The sequence below is a fragment of the Onychostoma macrolepis genome, chromosome 13 (genome assembly GCF_012432095.1).
Source record: "Onychostoma macrolepis isolate SWU-2019 chromosome 13, ASM1243209v1, whole genome shotgun sequence".
Classification (NCBI taxonomy): Eukaryota; Metazoa; Chordata; class Actinopteri; order Cypriniformes; family Cyprinidae; genus Onychostoma; species Onychostoma macrolepis.
This window is the reverse complement of record NC_081167.1, coordinates 24,175,517-24,198,700: the sequence shown is the minus strand read 5'-3', so window position 1 is coordinate 24,198,700 and position 23,184 is coordinate 24,175,517. Positions and strand designations below refer to the sequence as shown.

Below are 23,184 nucleotides of genomic sequence, written 5' to 3'. Positions count from 1 at the left end.
GGGTCTACGAGCTATAGTCACAATCACGGGTGACAATAGAGAATATTAGATCCACCACAAAATCCATCACACAATATTTGTTCTAGACAAAGAGACGTTGCATGATACTGCCAGAGAAGCTGCTCTGGTCATAATAAGTTAGCGGTTTAAGACCTGAGCCCAAAGATTTTAGGTTTAATGCTAGTAAGAATCGATTCATGATCCATCATAACTATGCCTTAGGGGATCTTCCATGTAGAAAATGTACTGTATGTCACTTTAAATAAGAAAAATACTCGCAAAAGCAAGTATTAAATATTGGGCCACCACTGTTTCTAATTCCCGTGTCATGTATCAAACTTGTTTCTTTGGTTCAACAGGTACACTACCATCCAGGAGGTCAGTAAGATTGCTTTTAATATATTTTTGAAAGAAGTCTCTTATGCTCACCAAGGCTGCATTTATTTGATCAAAAATAGAGTAAAGTTACGCATTACTCTTCAGTGTCACATAATCTTTCAGAAATCATTCTAATATGCTGATTTGCTGCTAAGGAAACATTTCTTATTACTATCAAGACTGAAAACAGTGCTTAACCTTTTTGTGGAAACAGTGACTTTTTTCAGGATAATTTAATGAATACAAAGGTCAAACGTACAAAATGTATTTGAAATATAAATCATTTGCAACATTTACTGTACCTTTTGATCGACTTAAGTCAGGGGTGTCAAACTCAGTTCCTGGAGAGCCGCAGCCCTGCAGAGTTTAGTTCCAACCCTGCTCCAACACACATACCATGTAGTTTTCAAAGAAGCCTGAAGGACTTGATTAGCTGGATCAAGTGTATTTAATTAGGGTTGAATCTAAACTCTGCAGGGCTCCGGTCCTCCAGGAACTGAGTTTGACACCCCTGACTTAATAATTTCTTTCAATAAAAAACAAAACTTTTGAATGGTAGTGTATATACAGTACTTTTTCGAAAAGCACTTCAAAAAGTGGGAAAATAAAGTTTATAGCATCATAATGTTACCCCTCATATAATTTTCTCCAGCAATAAAAACGATTGCAGCTGGGCCGGCTGCAATGCCTTGTGGTGGTTGGGGATTTGTCCGTTTCATCTTTTACTCATTCTTTAGTGACACTGGAGTAATTCTTCTCAAACAGTCTCTTAAAGGGCACTGGTGAAAGTGACAATCTCACACTGCAGTTCCGTTTCCTGCAGAAGCTAAAGGTTATGTTAAGGTAAACTGGTCCTTGATCTATTCTGAGAGACAGTTTCCTCAGAATAACATCTGGATACTTATGTTTTCAGAGTAACTTAGTGTATTTCTCAGTAATACAATGTCAGTTTTCCCATAAACAACATCAAACAAAACAAGCCTCAATGTGGAACAATACATTCTATGAAAAAAATCAATAAATGTTAAATGTAAAGAAATATTATTACATTGCAAAAGGCTGAAAAATATTGAGAAATATCAGCAGTTTTAGTTGTATTGCTTAGCAAGTTATATCAGTTTGATTCAAGATTACAAACACATTTTTTCCCCCTTGAATTATGTTTAATAAGACCAATGACAGGCATTATAAAATAAATCGGGTCAGTTCTGATTTCACGTTGACTTGTGAAAAGATAAGAGGAGCCTGACAGCACCACAAGTGTTCAAAATATTTTTCTATCAAATGTATTCTCTGAGAATAACACAATCTAAATTCTATTACTGCTAATGTCAACCACCGTTTCACCTCGATGACAGCGGAAACACGTTTCCATGGATACAATGGCTGGATATTTCAACAAGCACCACAATTTATTATTGGCCATGAAGTTATTGTATTTAAGGCTCATTTTCACAAATCAGAACACAATCTTGGACACATAAAACTGACTTTCACTTACATAATAGAGCTGTCCCACAGTGCACAGAACGGATTCATTGTTCCCTGCAAGGAAACAAACACATACTGTGATTGGACAAGCAACACAATGATTAGACATATCACAGTACATGCAAATAAAAAGACATTTTCACTATGATAGCCAATATCTCAAAGCATAAGTCACGTTATTTAAAAGATAAACGGGAAAGGGGGAAAAAGCCATGTGGAGAAAAGAGCTCCCATTGTAATCATCTGGGCCATATCTTGATGACACAATGAGGAGAGAAATAACTAGTGATGGCAAATTAATTATTGGACTAATTACTGCTATTTGTCTGTTGATTAATGAGCCTGAAACAAATGACACAGGCATTGTAGAGCTCCCTTTGATTGGCTGTAGTGATTCAAAGAGGAACAGAAGACCACATTTCCTTCCGAATCCAGCTCAAATACACCCAGATTCTGCTTCTAGTTTCTGTTTAAAAGGCCATATGTTTCATTACATTAACATATTTGTTTTTTTACATCAATTATATAGGAAGTATTTGGATTAATTTAATTATTGCTGCAGAATCGAGTATTTATAAATAGGAAATCAACATTATTTTTATGCTATGGACAGTGAGATAGTGTTTACTACTGATGCTTTCTATAGATTGATTGGTTTGATGCATATATGATGCAAATAATAGATTATTCTGTGAATCTGTGTTAAAGACAACAAGCCCCATTTCCACAGGTCTTTAGTTCTATAAGGGGAAAAAAAAGAATTAGGTTTTTTGCCAAATTATTATTTTGTGCACATTAAATAAATAAATATCATATTTTGTAAGTTTTAAGTAAGTATTAAAAAAAAAAAAAAACAATCCACATAAGATGCAGGTCATTCTTCATCCGACTTATTTAAAGGATTTTGATGACATCCATAAATGAAGGATCTCTGATAAAAAGGCTGTAGATTCCTTCCATTAATAAATGGCATATTAACAAGCTCCTTTAAACCAACAGACCAATAAAACAGTACAAGAGTCCAAAACCAGGAGGTTTAAAAATATGTGACCTCCATGTCAGCATTAATTAGCCTCTGTGGATTGTTTTTGTGAAGCGTGTTGAGATCTGACTGGTGCTTACATTAGCTAGATGAGCTAACTCAATCTCCAGCTGGGCTTCTGTAACCCTGGGTTCTGGTCGGACAGTCACAGCAATCACTTTCGAGTTCACAGCAGTGTTATTCCTGTGGGTTAGATCAAACCACACACAACAGTCAGTTCATGCTTGAATGAGAAATGCTAATTTCGTTCATTTCAATACTTCCATTATCATCAGCATTGATTTTTGTTTAAACTCCCCATTCTGCACATTTTAATGGAAATGGCTCATTTAGCACAGAACTGTCTTTCCAGGTTGAACTCAGTTTAGAAAATCGGTGTGAGGTCGTGATTTTTGGTATTTCACTTCAGATGAGATATTTTCTGTTAGCAGAGGCCAGAAATGATATGACTATTTTTTTAGAGGGTGAAATAATTAGACTATAAATAAATGAAATATTATTCAAGATCCAACTCTAAAGATGGACAAAGTTATAGTATATTAAACACAACAAACTGAAATCTGTTTAGTTTTTGATTAACTCGAAATGATCGCCTCTGGGTAAAATGATCACATAGAGATGAAAAGCAGTCATTTGTCATCACTAGACCCAAAAAGTTACTTCAAGCACTTTTATGTACTTCATTACTTTTTAATTTCATGATTAAAACCAATATTGGTTGGCTATGCATAAATTTCAAACATTCAAGTGCTCTTATCTAATGCAACAGGGGTGCAAAATCATTTTGATATTAAGATTCAAGTACACTCAACATCTCTCTCCTTGCATGCTTCCTCCTCCTCTAACTAAACCAATTTTCCTTGTATAACATTTGTCAACTTGAACTGTTTAGGGCATGATTTCATGGTCCATTTAAAAGGAAGCAAAGACAGAAAATGGATGCCCAACAAGTAGCTTCTCAAAAGTCTGCATTGAAAAAAGATTTTCTAAAAGCAACAACAAAGATGCTACATCTGAGACATATACTCCTGACATTATTTTACAGTCTGTCACTCTCTTTTGATTATGTTATTCAGACTGCATATGAATTGAGTAGACTTGGCCATGGAAAATAAATTTGTCTTTGTCTGTAAGTAGATCATCCTAAAGGAAAATATTATTCCTTTCAAAATAAATTTACAGATTGGATCAAAGACATTATCCGTGCATGGTTAACCAGCCTCTTGGTTTGATTTAATCAAGCAGAAGTGGTGTTGCATGGTGTCATGAATGTCCACACAGCATGAAAGGCATGAAATAACACTAGACTCTTAAAGGGGAAGTTTATCAAAAAATTTTAATTATGTAATTATGTACTCCATCATGTCATCATGGAACACCGGGGACGTTTCTAGCACTTCATATTGGGGCACAGGCCCACTATCAAAAAAGTGAGCCCGTATTTTGATATTATCCTTTTAAATACTGTTTTGGATATAAATGGATATACAGGGCCCTATTTTAACAATCTAAGCGCATGGTCTAAAGCGTACAGCACAGGTGCACTTAGGGCGTGTCCGAATCCACTTTTGCTAGTTTAACGACGGGAAAAACGGTCGGCGGCGCATGGTCTAAAAGGGTTGTCCCTATTATTTTAATGAGTATTGGGTGTGTTTTGTTTTGGGCATAACCTGCAATAAACCAATCAGGTTCTCATCTCCCATTCCCTTTAAGAGCCAGTTGCACTCACGCCATGGCGGATTCGCTATTTACACGGCAAGCGCAAAGACTGAACGCGTCTCCAGAGAGGAAACAGAGCTGCTCGTGGGCGAGCAAATAGGTAGCCTAATTCTGATACATGCAATGACTATCCATTGTAACATGTAGGCACTTTTATATTTATGTAGCCTACACAATAATGATCTTTTACACTGTAATCCTTTAATTTTTAATATTTGGCATGTTTGTGTGCTGCTGTGTGTGTAATAAGCAGAGTGTACGTGCGTTGTAGATCCGCCTATAGGCGCATATTACTAACGCGCTCTTTAAATAACAAAAATAAAATAAAATACTGCACCATTGACTTTAGACCAGGTTGTAGTTGGTCAATGGTGCAGTCTATTTCACTTGCCTCAAAATAGCAACACGCCAACAATGTGCCTGAACACACCTCGTTTTCAGACCAGCACGCCCATGAGTGCACAAATGGGCGCAAATGCATTTTCTATTTAAACAGCATGGTGCAGGACGTGAAAATGATAACTGTGTCAGGCTGAAACTAGCAAAAAACACTTTGCGCTGCATTGGGCCGGGTGTATGATAGGGCCCACAGTCTTTTACAAGCCGTTCACAAGCTGCGTGTGCAAAAAAGAGCTGCATTGTCATTGTTGTAGAAGACATCTGCAAGTTTTGTTTCCTACAATGGACTGTAGGTAAATATTCAGTCAGTGCTCTTTTTGTTTTCTGTCTTATAATAATATGTGACCCCCGACCACAAAACCAGTCATAAGGGTAAATTTCTTTGAAATTGAGATTTATACACAATCTAAAAGCTGAATAAATAAGTTTTCCATTGATGTATGGATGTTTGTTAGGATCGGACAATATTTGGCCGAGATGCAACTATTTTAAAATCTGGAATCTGAGGGTGCAAAAAAATCTAAATGCCTTTAAAGTTGTCCAAATGAAGTCCTTAGCAACGCATATTACTAATAAATAAATAAAAAAGTTTTGATATATTTACGGTATGAAACTTACAAAATATCTTAATGGAACATGATATTTACTTAATATCCTCATGATTTTTGGCATAAAAGAAAAATGGATCATTTTGACCCATACAATGTATTGTTGGCTATTGCTACAAATATACCTTAGCGACTTAAGACTGGTTTTGTGGTCCAGGGTCACATATCTTGTTATTATTGCATTGTGAAAAAACTGTCATGAGTAAACTGTCCGAATGAATCAAACTGAATCGTCAACCATTTCAGACCTTTCTACAAAGCTGTGTGAGTTCAGATTTTAAACAGCTGACATACTTGATCAAATTTGATTTAACACACATACTTGACTGCTGAAATATTATCAGAGAAAATGATTCTCAGGTTGATATATGTCAATCTGACATAATTTATCTATTTAGCTTGTGCCTTAGTAAAAAGGGTCTAGCGACACCCCTCTAGAACACAAAAGAAGATTTTTAACAGAATGTTCAAGATTTTTTCATATAATAAAAGTAAATGGTGACCAAGGGCTGTGAAGCTCCAAAAAGATAAAAAGCACCATAAAAGGTATTATTAAAGTGGTCCATATAACTAAATTGAACACTCTAGTCCAATATATTGAAGGCATACAAATGACTGAAAGTTAAATGAATTGAAAATCTTACACTGTAAAAATTATTGTTCTGAGTTGTAAATAAAACAGATTATTGGATTATGTTTTACAAATGTATATATTTATTAGAAGTTTCTGGGGGAAACTAGTTTTCTACACCAATTTATTTCCTCAGTGTATCTGAGAGCCATAGTCACTAATTACTTTCATTTGTATGAAGAAGAAAAAGAAACAGTTTGGTATAAATTTCCACATAAGGATAAAAATCCTATTTTTTTTTTTTTTCCCAAAATAATAATAATAATAATAATAAAACACATTTCTTGTAATGGATCCATGGAGTTCATACACTGATGATTCTCTTAGTATGATCAACAGAGTATTTTGTCTTGTGATTAAATGTTCAACAACATGATCTGTCTTTACAAATCCCCCTGCTATGTTGCATTGTTTTTGTTTGCTTGTTTCTTTGTAACACTTTTCTTCTGTTATCTTCCACTGTTTGTACTGATCTCCATCTCCCTACTGGCTTCAGTGAATCCAACAGAGCTCAAGAACAGAGGACCGCCTTTTTTCTCTGTTCTTCCATGAACTCTCTCCCTGTCAGTGGGAATTCCACGGAGGAATCATACTCAGGTTTGCTGAGGTTTGACTGACAGCTCAGAGCCACACTAGGAAAGGTCTGTTCTGTCCTGTGTGTCTCTGGAGGTTCGAGTAGAAGTCCTCAAATGGAACAGGAGGTTTTGATCCCGAGCTTCAAGATGGACTAACCAAGAATTTTCATTCTGACATTTAGGCTAGGAGTGAAAACATTGCAGTTTGTTGTACCAGCTTCTGTATTTAGGACTAGAGGAAATCACAAGGAATTTGAAGAAACAGCTTCCTTAACAACAAATAATTGTGTTTTTTACTTGTACTGTATTTGTCACTAGGCTCTGTCACATTAGTCACATAATTGAACTTCTTACAAGGACAAATTCCTTATTAGCACCGTAATAAACAATGACTGCACCTGGCATGTGAAGCTTGGAATAATGCTGCAATTACATCATGTTGAAACTGCAGAAATTACGAGAGGATAACTCAGAGAGTCTACTTTGACTAGTTCACATCTTCAGACACAGAAATTATTAGTTTCTATGGAAACATCCATAACGCCAAATCAAGCCATCCAGCAAAATCTAATCACTATATTAGTTAAAATCAAAGAAAGAGCACCATGTAACATTTGCTATAATATAAACTTAAAATTGTTGAGGCTGCTGTCATTTTTGTTTTGTAATTGAAAAAATTACAGTAATTCCAACATGAATGCAGCATAATTGTAAAAAATTACAGAAAGTTTATGACTGCATATATATGACAAGAATACATAAAAATGAAAAAGGACAATTATCAGCAAATCAGCATGAAGGTTTCAATTATTGATTTAAAAATTTTTTTTTTACATTTGAATCAGTCTTGAATATTTGGTTGCATGCAATTCATGAAAAACCTTATAAATTCATTAGGTTTTAGAAATAAACAGTTAATTTTTTTCTGCACAGGCAATTTTCTGATTTAAAATATATTAAAAAGTACTTTAAAATATATTTTAAAATATCATATCATTGTTAATTTTTAGTCACTTAAATAAAATAAGTAATTGATAATGATAAAAAATCTGACTTACAAAGTAACAAATATATTCTGCTACAGGTGTCCTAAATTCATAAACTTGCACACATTATTTGATTTTATTTTTATAAAAGAGAACTCTGATAAAATAATGAAGTCATTTAATACATCAAAATCTTTCCAAGTAGGAACCTTCTAGTAGTCCCTAGGGTACAAGTATCCTTAGTTGGAAATCTCTCCTCTATAATATCATTATGATATCTTTGTAATATTTCATCTAAATGACCGGAGAGTCTTACCGAGGAGCAGGCAGCATAAGGCCAAGAGTCTTGTAGAGAATCGTTCCAAGAATGAACACAGGAGATCCATCCATATCTGCCGGAAAACAATCTAGGTTAGATTACACGATCATCACATTATCTAATCATATCAAATAGCATCTCCATACAAAGTTGTTTTTCTCAGCCCCCTTTTCAACCTTTCACTCAGCAACATGGATGATTATTTGATAATTCAGAGTGCAGATTTGTTTCAGAAGCAGACAGTAGGAATTCTCTCTTAGTACCTTCCCACCTTTCCATGTAGGGATCTTTTAATCCAAAGTAATTTGACAAGATTTCTTTTTTCAAAGCTACAGGAATTAATTAACCTCTAAACCTGCAAAATACTCATTAAATATCAGGTCTCTTGCCAAACAATATTCCTGACAGCTAATCCATCATAAATTTCCTGCCAATAATGAACAAAGTGGTAGATCAGGCTATACTAGCAAGGTTATTGATAACTAGAAGGCAAAGGTCTTCTCTGCTGACAGGAAGGCTAATCCTGGTTCAAACAGCTCTGTACAGCCCTCTAGTCAAGCTCAAGGCGAGCTGGAGTGAGTTATGTATTAAATCAATCCTTCATTACTTCCCTCTGATACACTTCAGATAAGACTGATCACCCTAATTAAGTAAATAGTCTGGTGCGCTGGTGCTTAGCTCTCTTTACTATCATTGTTTGAGAGGATACAGCGAGTGCTGTGTCATCTGAATTGATGTGGTCGACCAAGTGCAGTCTCCTCTAAAACAGGCAAATGGCAAGCGCTTGACATGTAATCTTGTAATCTTAAAGCGATCCCATTACACGGTCACACTGTGTCACCGCTTTGAAATTTTAACCCAATCATATGGTAGTGATTACAAAACTTTTAATATCCTACTGATGATCCAGAATAACAGAAAATGCCTTCATTTTATTGTGCCTTCTGTAAACTTTAAATGTAAAAAGTCAAAGCGACAAAGCGTTTTCATGGCCTTAGAAATGAGTAAATAAGTAGAGAAAGTACAGTAAGTCCCAAATGGCTGATCAAAATCTCAAATTTAAAATTTTACATTGCCCTGCTGTACTGTATCTCACTTGCATATTAAATGGATACTCATCAAACAAATAATATTTAATGTAGGTTTGATGATTTGAGGTTTTGCGTGTGTGTGTGTCTGTGTGGAGTGATAAAAGAAATAATAATACTATCAAAACTATGTATACTTCTGGTCAATATGCACAAAATATGCTGCAGTTGACATATATATATAAACAGTAATACAAAAAGGAGATATTTATAGGTGCTTCTTCATTGTTCTACTGTCTGTCTCCAACTTAGCACATACAATTAAAAATATTCCTGTAGCTGAAACAGTAGAGCATGGTGCTAGCAATGCCAAGGTCACGGGTTCAATTCCCAGGGAATGCATAAACTGATAAAGTGTAAACCATGAGTGCAATGTAAGTTGCTTTGGATAAAAGCGTCTGCCAAATGTTTAAAAAAAAAGTGTTAAAATCTAGTGTGAAATTCTACCTAGCACTTTTCCAAATGAACACACACACAAAAAAATCTCACTTGTAAGTGTACAATCAGTATTTTTAAATACCAACAAAAAATAGGTGTTTAGGTGTTTCACTTGATTTCTCGCTTTGAAAAAGCTACATTTTCAAGATTTCACATACAACAGCTGCAGTTTGTTGCATTGATTATATAACTTAAAGCATTGTTTCTGGAAAAAGATTGTCTATAGCCGTTCACTGACAGCTTGATTCTCATGCTGATGGCCTGCTTTGTTGAATGTACATGCACTGAATGAAAACTGGCTTTTACAATCTATTTAGTGTAGACTTATAGTACAAGACATAAGCTGTACAGTATCATCAACTTCCACGGTGTAGCATCATGTACATTACCTGCTGTCTGGGGCACAAAGATTCCTTTGGGAATGACAACTTTGTCCTCTGAGTTTCTGGCCCAGTCCACCATCCCTTTCCGTCCCTTCATGGGAAAGTTAATGTCTGTCATCACAGATACCGCAGGCAGCCTCTGTATACTTGCAACTAAAAAAAGCACAAGAAAAAACAAGATAAGTGACAGTTTATTCCCCATCCACTTTCAAGACAGGAAATTCATAAGTCTAACAAAAGGTTTGTGACAAAACATACATAATTACATCAATAATGTTTGACTAATTTTGCCTATTTATTCCATAATATTTAGAATATATTTTATCAACTAATTAGACTTTTTTTTTAAACCCAAGCACAAAACAGTCAAAACAATTCATGTCAAACTGTGCCGCAATGTCTTTTTCGTTTTCAGAACTTAATATCGTTTGGTGTCATTTGGAAGATAAATTACAGCAAAAAAAAAAAAGATTCTAAGAAATTCAGTGTCCTTTACAATGGTCCATAAACTGAAATTTATTCAATAAGAAACAGAGGAAAATAAATGCACATTTCTATTTTGCATTAAAAACAAAAACAAAACAAAAATACAGTTTATGAATTTCAACAAAAACCATTCCATTCTATATTGCCCATTTTCTAAATCAAATCACAATTTTACATCATGTTTGCAACCTTAATTAAAATTCCATGATTTTTAAATTTGAAATTAGAAATGCTTTTTAAATACCACTTTAATGGTGCAAACCCTGGTGCATGACTGGTTTCTCCAACAGAAGAGAGAATTGTCAGGTAATGAGCATTGAGGTGTAGGTGAGGACCATCCTACAGTGGGCACAGGGTTCTCGTGTGTGTGTGTGTGTGTGAGGAGGAGGAGGAGGAGAGTGGCAGTGCTGCCAGCTTCCAGCTGCTGTGTGTGGGGAGCTGGAGGAAGGCATTAGTCACAGGAGCACACGGGGAAGAACTGAAGAACGGTGGGTGAAGCAGCTCAAACGTTAAGCTCTAAAACAGCATGAGATCACAGGCCCTTTTGTGATCTTTACCTCCATACTCTACTCACAGGAGGAATCCTGCTTCATTTACCTGCTGCATGTTACTGATAAATACATTATAAAAAACTATTGTTTGAAGCTGATTATTGGATTAATGGAGTATGTTTTACAAGAAATTTTTATTTTTTAATTCACTGTGCTACTTTTTTCTTTCCTTTCAGCTTAGGGTTGAAAAATGTACTGCAACTATATATAGTTGCAACCCCTCCCGCCCCATTTATTGTATTAGTTGGTATTGGATGTTGAATGTTTCTCCTATTTTTACATTTAGATTACCTTTGTCATCATCTAAATTTGATCATCTAAGAGGCATCATGCTGTTTTTAACTAAAAACTTGCATTTTGGCCATTCACTGACACAGAGACTGGGAGACTGAAAATGCAAACTTTAGAAAATAGGTTTCAAAGTGCATAATACAGCATTCTTAGCCATTTTGGTAGATCCATGTGAATGGGGATTCTTTTGACGACATTGGCGTCTGTACGCAAAACTTTTCAAAAATGGAAAGTTAGGAAAATCTATTCCATTTTTAGTAACTCAGTAAATAATCTTGGGTCTATGTAAAAAACATTAATAATTTAATAACAATATTAAATACTGTACATTATAATACTGTAATGCCACTTAATCAGTGGATCACTTAAAATGACACTTAAAATGATTTTAATTTTTAGTATTTTTAATGTATTTTAATAAATGTAAACAAAATGGTAACAATTATTGTTTATATGCTATATGATGAAAAATAATTACTGGCTTATTAATTAATTTTAATATTGTGAATCCCTAACTACGCAAATAAATAAGCAAGCTCAGGTATCTAAATTGGTTTTGAAGCGGAGTAATATGTTAGGGCTGAAAAAGCAAGAAATTTAGAAAAGAATCAACTGGGAGAACATCTAGCAACTAATTAAGTTAATTGACATCAGGTCTGTAACATGATTAGCTATAAAAGGGACGTCTTAGAGAGGCAGAGTCTCTCAGATGTAAAGATGGGCAGAGGCTCTCCGATCTGTGAAAGAGTGCGTAAAAAGATTGTGGAATACTTTAAAAACAACGTTCCTCAACGTCAAAACGCAAAGGCTTTGAAAATCTCATCATCTACAGTGCATAACATCAAAAGATTCAGAGAAACTGGAGAAATCTTTGTGCGTAAGGGACAAGGCCGAAGACCTTTGTTGGATGCCAGTGGTCTTCGGGCCCTCAGACAACACTGCATCACTCATCAGCATGATTCTGTCATTGACATTACTAAATGAGCCCAGGAATACTTCCAGAAACCACTGTCAGTAAACACAATACACCGTGCCATCTGCAGATGCCAACTAAAGCTCTATCATGCAAAAGGGAAGCCAAATGTGAACATGGTCCATAAGCGCCGTCGTGTCCTGTGGGCCAAGGCTCATTTAAAATGGACTGTTTCAAAGTGGAAAAGTGTTCTATGATCACACGACTCCAAATTTGACATTCTTGTTGGAAATCATGGACGCCATGTCCTCCGGGCTAAAGAGGAGGGAGACTTTCCAGCATGTTATCAGCATTCAGTTCAAAAGCCAGCATCTCTGATGGTATGGAGGTGTATAAATGCATATGGTATGGGCAGCTTGCATGTTTTGGAAGGCACTATGAATGCTGAAAGGTATATAAAAGTTTTAAAGCAACATATGCTCCCCTGGGCTATTTCAGGGAAGGCCTTGTGTATTTCAGCAGGTCAATGCAAAACCACATACTGCAGCTATTACAACAGCATGGCTTCGTGGTAGAAGAGTCCGGGTGCTGAATTGACCTGCCTGAAGTCCAGATCTTTCACCTATAGAGAACATTTGGCGCATCATTAAATGAAAAATACGTCAGAGACGACCACAAACTCTTCAGCAGCTGGAAACCTATATCGGGCAAGAATGGGACCAGATTCCTTGATGCCCAGACGTCTTCAAACTGTTTTGAAAAGAAGAGGAGATGCTACACCATGGTAACCATGCCCCCATCCCAACTATTTTGAGACCTGTAGCAGACAAAATTTGAAATGAGCTAATTTTGTGCATAAAATTTTACAATTTGTTATGTTATCTATGTTCTATTGTGAATAAAACATTGGCTCATGTGACTTGAAATTCTTTTAGTTTTTATTCATATTGTTGTATACTAATATGCGGTTGCTGATAAAAAGTGGGCAATATACAGTGTATTGCATGCAGTACAGAAGCATTGCATTTCAAACACAGCCTAAAATAACCAAAAGCAAAATGAACAGTCAAATTAAAAGCAGAAGAGTCTGCACATCAAAAAAGTTGAAGAACAGTGTTGTGGAGTGAAGGTCTCCGCTTATATACACAGGTTCTAATCATCTCCTGCAACAGTGATTTATTCAGTTCATTTCCCCCTGTTTGTGAGATCTCTTTAGTTGGGATGTGCTCAGAGCTGTTTTCCTGCTCAAGTCTGTGTTGAGATGCCGCTGTGGGTAACGGTCCTCAGGGAACCCAGCCAGGAGGCATCGGCACCTGCGCCCACCTGTAACTAATGAGCTTAATGACTGGATCCTACCGAGGAATAACAGGCCATTTCTGTCACATCAAAAATTTCAGTGCAATCTCGGCTAAATGTGAAGGTTAGACTATTTATTGGAGTAGACGACAGGGTCTCTCAACTCATCTGAGCAATCAATGCACACAAATCAATGTCCATTAAACACATTAAAAAATCAAATTTTAGCTTTAAAGAGCTGCAACTAAGACAAAGTCATTGTTTATTCTACGAGCAGACATGCCGCGGAAAAGGGAGCCTCTGCAATCAAGGTTATTTGGCTAAAAGCGGACGCAACAGTGTGTTGCGTTGACAGAAGGTATTTATTGTGGTGTCAAGAACGTGCTATAAATTTGGCTGGAAATGATGCTGCAATATCTTACTATGACAGATGATTTTCACTTGGCTAGTACAGGCAGTACCATTTTGTTCTTTTAATCAGAGAGAGCAAACTCTGGCTAAGATAGTTGTTTAATTTCACTGATAAGGAAATTAAAAAAGCTGAACAAAAATTGAAAAATGTCAAAATAAGGATTTACTTTATATTTTTGTCATTTTGCCTATAACAGAATGAATCAAAACAGCATTATGGTATGCATATATATATATATATATGCATGCATGCATATATATATGCATATCAGCAATAAGCATATTAGAATGATTTCTGAAAAATCAAAGGACATTGAAGGCTGAAATAATGGCTGGTGAAAATTTAAATATATTCAAATAAAATAGTTGTTTTTTAAATTGTAATAATATTTCACAATATTATCATTTTATCGTATTAAAAAAATAAACTGAGACGATGTTAGACTTCTTTTAAAAACACAAAAATGCACAAAAAAATGCACACTCACCATCACAAAAGCACTGATGTGTTTAACTTGGATTCTGAATTCATTGCTTTGTTCTACAGAACCTTTAAATACATTTCCCCATCTCAATATGAATCTTTAAATAATGGAGCCTTGATGTAGCTAATACTTTGCCTTGTGTTGAAAAGAACTGAAAGCACTTTTTACATAAAAAAAATAAAATAAAATAAAAAAATGTATATTGAAGCTGCATAATGAAATTACTGGATCATAAGTTTAAGCAGGCCTGCCTGTGGAATTTTAAATGCCATCCTAAGCAAATCCAATGCTTCTGAATAAAGTCCTTTCAAAGTTAGTTTACAATTCATTTAATTTAAATGGCTGGTAATTAGATAATAAAAAGTGGGCTACAAATCAACAGAGAAATAATGTCTAAAATAGACATGTGCTTCAATAATGTTCTTGGTTGCCTGAGTGATTTTCTAAAGCCTTTTTATGCATCTGTAACTAGCAGCAGCTGGAAGATGCAACATCACTCAGTTTCACCTTCAGACTACAAGAAGTAGTTTCAATCACAGATTTACTTTGCCTTGTCAGTGGCTGACATTAAAATGTTTATAGCTCTCCTGCATCATGATGTTGATGTTCTGGCTGTGCATTTTATCTTACACACTGAAATGTAGTGGTCATGTCTGAACTGGCTTGATGAAGATTCATTCTTGCCTGGAAAAAACCTCGAAACATCTGTTCTGCGAACATTTTTTTTTTGTGGTTTCGTTATATAAATGTGACAGTCAGCAGGTAAATTAATATAAATGACACTTCCAGTAATGGGACACAAAATAAGGCCTGAAACTATTTTATTAAAATGGCCAATGAAAGGTGTTCAACCTTCAACAATCTCAGAAGGTCCAAATGAATATTAAATGAGCTGTTTGGATACAGCCAAGAAGGTCAAGGTCATTAAATTTAATACTTAAGCTGCTTTTTAAAAAGTCATGAGACACCAAAGTGCCAAAAAACGATACAAAATCTGATAATTCAAAGTATAATTTGAGAAGAAGTTTAATTTCAGATTTTTGCCCATACTAAGAGCCTAAGTAAGCTTTAAATGTCTGGATACGTCATTGTACTGTACATAACGTCATGGCCCCGCAATCCTGTCGATGTTTTATGGCAAGCTACATAAAACAAGTTAACATTAAAAAAGATATCAAAGGTGCCCTTCAATGGAATTACCTTTTTAATGATATTGGGTATCAGCACCATTCCAAACATTATATACTCCTCTATGTATCCACGGATATGAAGGTCATCCTAATCCATTCATTTCATATTTGTTGAGCTCTGCAATTCATGCAGATTGCAATTTCATGGGTCAATGTTCTGCAAGCTCGAATAAAGAGAAGCAAATGTGCTTCATCACCGGAAGCAAATGCATTTTTTTTTATTTAGCTATTTAACTTTGATTTTGTTCAAATGACTGGAAGGAAGATCAGTATTCGTGTGCGAGTCGACATTTAGCACTGGATTCCTTTCAGTGACATGGGAGGTTTATGGGAAAATTTATGAGTCATGCTTTATATTTTAATGGCCCTACTTTATGAACATAAATAAAAAAGCAATCAGGTACCCTTAAGAAAAAGAAGTTTATTCAAGTGTGCTATTAGTATACTTCTTTTAAACTAAAAATAGGTTTACTAATAAATAGGTAAAATAGGTACTTTTAGTTTACTTTTTATGCACTTCTCAGAAATATACTTAAAATTACATTTAAGTATACTTGACTTATACTTAGAAAAAGTCTAAATATATTTGAGCTATACTTGTGCTCTTAGAATCCGTGTTTTCATTGTTATATGCTAGGGGGCACTAGTACACATCTTCTGTACAGAATTTCCAAAAAACACAAGTGAAGAAGAAAAAGAAACGTAACGTTATGGAATAAAATGTTGACCAATGAAGAGTTAATAATGACTGTCAAGCTTTGGGGTGTTGATCGGTTCCATCTACGTTTTGATTATCATTCTGAATCCAATTCATAGTCTTTTTTCGGCTTTTTGTTCAAAATGTTGTTTATTTCTTTATTTATGTGACTTACCCACATTCAAGTGTTTTAAAAAAAGAATGCACGAAGCTTTAATAAAATGTTTTTGTTTACAAGCTTTCTTTGGATGTTTTGTATGTTCAGATATTCATATAACAAAATATATACAAATGAATACCTAAATAGGGACATAGTAGTATTCATAAAGTATGATGTAAAGTTCACTTAAAGAAAACTTACGAGTATACTTGCAGTATAAAACTACTTTACTGAGACTATACTTCAAAGTGTACTAAAAATGCTACTACAAGTATTTAATTAGTAAACTATCAGTATACCTATAAGTTCACTTTTAGTATAGTTGCAGTACAATCTAAAAACATTGATGTAAACTAGTTTACTACTTTTATACTTAAAGCATACTTAAAAGTATACTTTTATATACTAGAAAGTGGGCCAATTTAGTCCCAAGGAGTATTGAAATAGTACACTTACAAGTATATTACTAGAACACTGATATTTGTATACTTACTACATAAAGTATACTTAAAATATACTTGAAGTATACTACTTTTTGGTAAGGGTGAGGGGCCAAAAGATTTTGTTTTTGAAAATGAAAATCAAAGCGCGCTGCAATAGATATAACTGAACCCAAACACGGACTCCTCTTTTCCGAGCTGAAATAAGATGAGGCTGTTTGCATTAGAATTTAGCACATTAAGTGGAAAGGGCTTGATTTTAATTAACATTATCGACTGGCAGTTGTTTGCCCCCCTCCATGCACCATTTATCCTCAATTACTGACGACACACAGAACTGACGGGAAGAGTCAGCAAGACGAGCGACTGGTGGGAGGGTTTCTGTGGCTCTCTTACCCAGGTTTCCTGTCATCAGGTAGGCGTTGTGGAAGTCTTTCATTCCCAGCCCGACGATGTGGATGAACTCTTCAATGACCTGCATGAGCTCCACAGACCCAGGGTAAATCTGGGAAAGGGACACATGAGAGAAATGTTACTCTATTTGCGAATGAATATCAAACACAGGTACAAATATGATGGATTTTAGATGGATTTGAAATCCAATTTTATATTTAAATGAAATTAAATCAAAGTTTTGGTGTCAAATTTGAAGTTTTAAAAGGATATAGCTAAAAGATCACTAAAATGATAGAACTAATGATAAAAGACAAAAAAGACAAACAGAGGGAATGACAGAACAAATGCTGGAACAAACTTTAAAAACAAATAAATAACAGAATGATAGAACGATAGAATGATAGAACGATAGAATGATAGAACGATAGATAGATAGAACGATAGACAGAATGATATAATGATAGATAGGTGGATGAATGAATAGAACAAACAATAGACTAGAATAGAAATAGAATAGAAAAAAATAGACAGAACAATAGATATGACATAAAGACAGACAGATAAACACAACAAACAAAAGATAGACAGACCAAACAATCTGACAGACAGAACAATAGATAGAACGACAGATAGATAGAACAAAAGAATGAATGATAAAAGCATAGATAGAACGACAGAATGATAAATGGAACAATAGATAGAAAGAACAATAAAATGTTGGAACAATAGAATGAACGATAGAAAGAATGATAGACAGAACGATAGAACCATAGAACTATAGATACATAGAACAATAGATAGATAGATGATAGAATGATTGATAGAATGATAGATAGAACGATAGATAGATAGATAGATAGATAGATAGATAGATAGATAGATAGATAGATAGATAGATAGATAGATAGATAGATAGATAGATAGATAGATAGAAAGACAGACAGACAGATAGATAGAACAATAGAACGATAGATAGAACGATAGAACAATAGACAGATATAATGATAGATAGAAATATATAGATAGATAGAACGATAGATAGATAGAACGATAGATAGAACGATAGCTAGATAGATAGAACGATAGATAAGAGAGCGATAGATAGATAGATAGAACGATAGATAAGAGAGCGATAGATAGATAGATAGAACGATAGATAGAACTATAGATAGAATGATAGATAGATAGATAGATAGATAGATAGATAGATAGATAGATAGATAGATAGATAGATAGATAGATAGATAGATAGATAGATAGATAGATAGATAGATAGATAGATAGATAGATAGATAGATAGATAGATAGATAGATAGATAGATAGATAGATAGATAGATAGATAGATAACAGTCAGCCTAGTAAAATCCCTCTGACTGACTCTTTTGGAAGGAGACTATAAAGACTTTTTAAAGGGCACTTCCTCTGTATCTCACACTTTAGAGCCCCGCATCCTGTCTGCTCAGTCCTTCACAAAGACAAACTCATGCAGCAGAGTGATTGTGCAGGGCTCAGAGCCTCTCTAGAGGACCAGCCATCAGTGTCAGAGCAAATGCGCTGGAGGAATTCAGGCCTGTGGCTCACCGCCTCCTGATTCCACAGCCTCAGCCTGTCAGAGTATCTGCTCTCTTTCAGTCAATAGCATCACGCTCTGCTGATCCAATCCTTGACCTTCAGGTGACTGAACTCGGCTATTTACATCTGCCATCACTCTGGAAGTCTGAAAGATCTTTAGAGGGAACAGAAGGGCTAGGAGAACTTTTATCAAGAGCAGATCTTTTTTTCAGACTCATTAACTGGATATTTAAGAATAAAATATTTGGTTAATCATTATTTAAAGTTAACTATTAAATGGCACTATTTTATTAATTTAGTGGAATCAAGTGGTGAGAAGAGAGGGGTTGAAATGTAATGTCACGCAATTTTTATTTATTTATTTATTTAGAAAAGTGTGCATCAATAAAAAAATTAATAAAAAAAAGGTTACTTTTTATCATTAGTTAATGATAACTAACATGAACTAAAAATGATCATTGATATTTTTGCAGCATTTACCTTTGTTAATATAATGTTAATAAAAATGTTAATGTTCAAGTTAGTATATATTTATATATTTTTATACAATATATTTTTATATAATTATTATAATTTAATATAACTTTTAAAAATGTGTTACTAAATGTTGATATTAACATTAAGATTAATAAATGCAGTAGAAGTATTGTTCCCTTTAGCTAATTCATGTATTTAAATATGTCAACAAATGAAACCTTACTACAAGGTTGTGTGATCTTTGTCAGTGTTGTTAAGAAACTAAAACTATTAAAAATATTTGTCATTAATTAAAATAAAGTTAAAGTAAAATAAAATAGATGTTGCCTAGGCATCCACCTGAAATAAAACTAAAAGTACTAAAAGTGAAATGAAAAAAAATTAAAGAAATTTTAAAAAGCAAAAACTAATAAAAATGACAAAAACATAAAATTACTAAAAATTCAAATGAAACTGAAAATATATAATAAGAGCTAATTAGATATATCAAAAACAAAACACTATAATACTATATAAATAATACTAAAATAACACTGTACCGCTTGCTATACTAGTTTAATCAAGACTTTCACATGCCAAGTTGTCTTAACACCTTTTACCCAGCAGATTTACAGTATGGATTTACATGCCATAGGACACTGTGCTTCCTATTTCTCTCATCTCATTAGCATCTGAACCCCCTCTCCTCATGACAACAAACAAAGCACAGAAACACATTGCAGCCAATCTGCAAAAGACAAAAAATAAAAAAATAAATAAAAACGCGGGTGCAGAAAAATAGCACTGAGTGACATTTCATAATTAGCACCCTTAGTGAGGTGCAGAAACAGGGCGATGGAGTCACATATCTAATAATCCCCCTGGCAGGAGTCGGGCTCTGCATTCGCATGGGGGCCGATCTTGGGCCAAGCCAATCAGACAGGCTGCAGACGGGGAGAGAGATGCTGAGGGCCCATCCCCCCCCCTCGGTCAGACTGCTGGGGGACAGCAGAGAGCATCCCTCTCCATGGCAACAGCGCTGGGCTGCTGAAGTGTGCAGGGAAGACAGCAATGCGGGAAATGGCCGAGGCTGACGGCCATTAGATGAACCAGCATGGAGTGTCATGCAAATACAGTAAACTGTGCTGTCATATATATTCTTTACTGTCATATATATTTTCTGCACTGGTGCACTCTTCTGCTATATAGATTTTAGCCATAAGTCATACATATATCCAACTAGTATGTGCTAACAGGTATGAATGTAGCACATTTGCACCAAAATACAAACTTCCTTTGCTAACATATTTGGTAATGGAATATTATATTATAAAAGCTATTAATATTATATATTTATCTAAATTCATTTTCTAGGATTTTTGTATATATAAATTAATTTTGTATTATACATCTATGCATGTGTCAGAGCAGTAATTAAATCAGCATACTATCATCTCAAAAACATTGCAAGAATTAGATGTTTGTTTCCAGTCAAGACTTGGAGAAACTTGTTCATGCCTTTATCACCAGCAGGGTGGATTATTGTAATGGTCTCCTCACCTTCCAAAGAAGACCATTAGACAGCAGAAGCTCATCCAGAACGCTGCTGCCAGGATTCTGACTAGAACCAGAAAATTTGAGCATATCACACCAGTCCTCAGGTCCTTACACTGGCTTCCAGTTACATTTAGGATTGATTTTAAAGTACTTTTACTCGTTTATAAATCTCTCAATGGCCTAGGACCTAAATACATTGGAGATATGCTCACTGAATATAAACCTAACAGACCACTCAGATCATTAGGATTGAGTCAGTTAGAAATACCAAGGGTTCACACAAAACAAGGGGAGTCTGCTTTTAGCTATTATGCCTCCCGCAGTTGGAACCAGCTTGCAGAAGAGATCAGATGTGCTAAAACATTAGCCACATTTAAATCCAGACTCAAAACTCATCTGTTTAGCTGTGCATTTGTTGAATGAGCACTGTGCTACGTCCGAACTGATTGCACTATGTATAATCACTTTCTATTCTTAAATGTTTTAAATTCTTTTTAAATCAATTTTTAAATCACTTTGTTTTTATTGTTGTGATTATTATTATTTTTAATTTCTTGTTATTATTATTATTTTTAATGACTATTTCACTTCCTTTTATGTAAAGCACTTTGAATTACCACTGTGTATGAAATGTGCTATATAAATAAACTTGCCTTGCCTTGCCTAATATTATATAATTAACTAAATTCATTTTCTAGGATTTTTGAATATATAAATTTTGTATTATACATATATGTGTGTGTTAAATGTATAGTTACAGCTTTTATAATCTAATCTAATCTAATCTAATCTAATAATATTTAAAAAATGGTTTATTAATATAATTTACTATTACTCTTCCGATATACAGAATAGGATCTTTTATACTATACTTCAAAAAGTATAAAAAAGTATTTTTTCCCTACAGAAATGACAGAATTACAGAAAAGTACCAATATAATGCAAAATGTTTTTGGTTTTCTATATATATTTTAATATACTTAATTTTTCTTTGTGTTATATGTATAATATGATATAATATAATATATAATATAATATAATATAATATAATATAATATAATATAATATAATATAATATAATATAATATAATATAATATAATATAATATAATATAATATAATATAATGATTTAGTATTACTCTTCTGTTATATGGATTATGATACGAGAGAGAGAGAGAGAGAGATGATAAGATAGATAGATAGATAGATAGATAGATAGATACAGTATGAGTGTGTGTGTGTGTGTATATGTATAATATAATATAACATAACAACATTTTCACATATATTTTATAAGTATTTACTATTATTATTTCACATCCTATGGATTAGGATATGAAAGTAAATTTATCTCACTGCCATCTAAAAGCAGACAGCAGACCATCAGTTATTGAAAGTAATGAACCTTATGTACTTCTTTATTTCAAGCTATGAATTTGCAAGGCAAGTCAAAGCTTCTTCTCTTAAGCACTTCTTTTAAATTATTCCCCTCCTTTGCCTGAACAGCACAGACTGCCATGAATCTGAGGTGTGAACTCTAGACTGGCAATCAAAGCTCAGGCGAGCTGACTCTAAAGAAGAAGACAAAACAGACAGACAAGATAAAATCCTGGGTGATCTTTAAACGTCAGGGCTTTCTAAGGTCAATCATTTGACAGAGCCGGTGACAAGCGTCTCAGATGTCCTTTAATGATTTGAGGAGCTTGAAGATTCAATCTTGGAGGAACGTGAATGGAAAACGGGAGCCCGTCTGCTCCGGGGACCGTTCTAACCAGGCAAAACACCTTCGGCAAAACAAGCAACTGGCTACGTGACCTGATCTCCGAACACACTCCTGACTTAAAAACATACAGCTTTTCTTTAAAAGCCTTGTGACACTGCCCTACTGTAAACTCCATTAAAGGGCTAATTCGCTTGACACCCGGCACCCCATTCCGCTCAAGGACTCGTGTTTTACCAGAACTTGGGTGAAAACATTAGACGAAGGAGCTCCAAAGCAGCTTACGTTTGACAGACAGTAACATTACCACCGTCTGCTTAAGAGGCATTACCAGTTCAGGCTTAAAGGAAAGAAAGAAGCATTTAAGACACTCAATTTGGTTCAGTGCAATAATAATGCAGTTGGAGATTTTGTTTGAGTTTCAGAAGAACATTCAGCTTGTTGAAGTCCAAATCCCTCAGGCTGCTTTTACACTGTCTCTCAGAGACTGAGAGAAGACAATGCC

At 34.6% G+C, this 23,184-nt stretch overlaps 1 protein-coding gene across 4 annotated transcripts in view; it reads right to left on the bottom strand.

The window, feature by feature from the left end:
* Nucleotides 1-23,184, bottom strand: part of adgrb3 (adhesion G protein-coupled receptor B3) — a 154,423-nt gene that overhangs the window by 39,191 nt on the left and 92,048 nt on the right. For all 4 annotated transcript variants that reach the window (XM_058796225.1, XM_058796226.1, XM_058796227.1 and 1 more), the window contains 5 exons: nt 17,374-17,482; nt 10,064-10,210; nt 8,146-8,221; nt 2,992-3,094; nt 1,880-1,923 (listed from right to left, as the gene is read on the bottom strand). In XM_058796225.1, the coding sequence (XP_058652208.1) occupies nt 1,880-1,923; nt 2,992-3,094; nt 8,146-8,221; nt 10,064-10,210; nt 17,374-17,482 (479 nt within the window). The remainder of the gene's footprint in view (nt 1-1,879; nt 1,924-2,991; nt 3,095-8,145; nt 8,222-10,063; nt 10,211-17,373; nt 17,483-23,184) is intronic.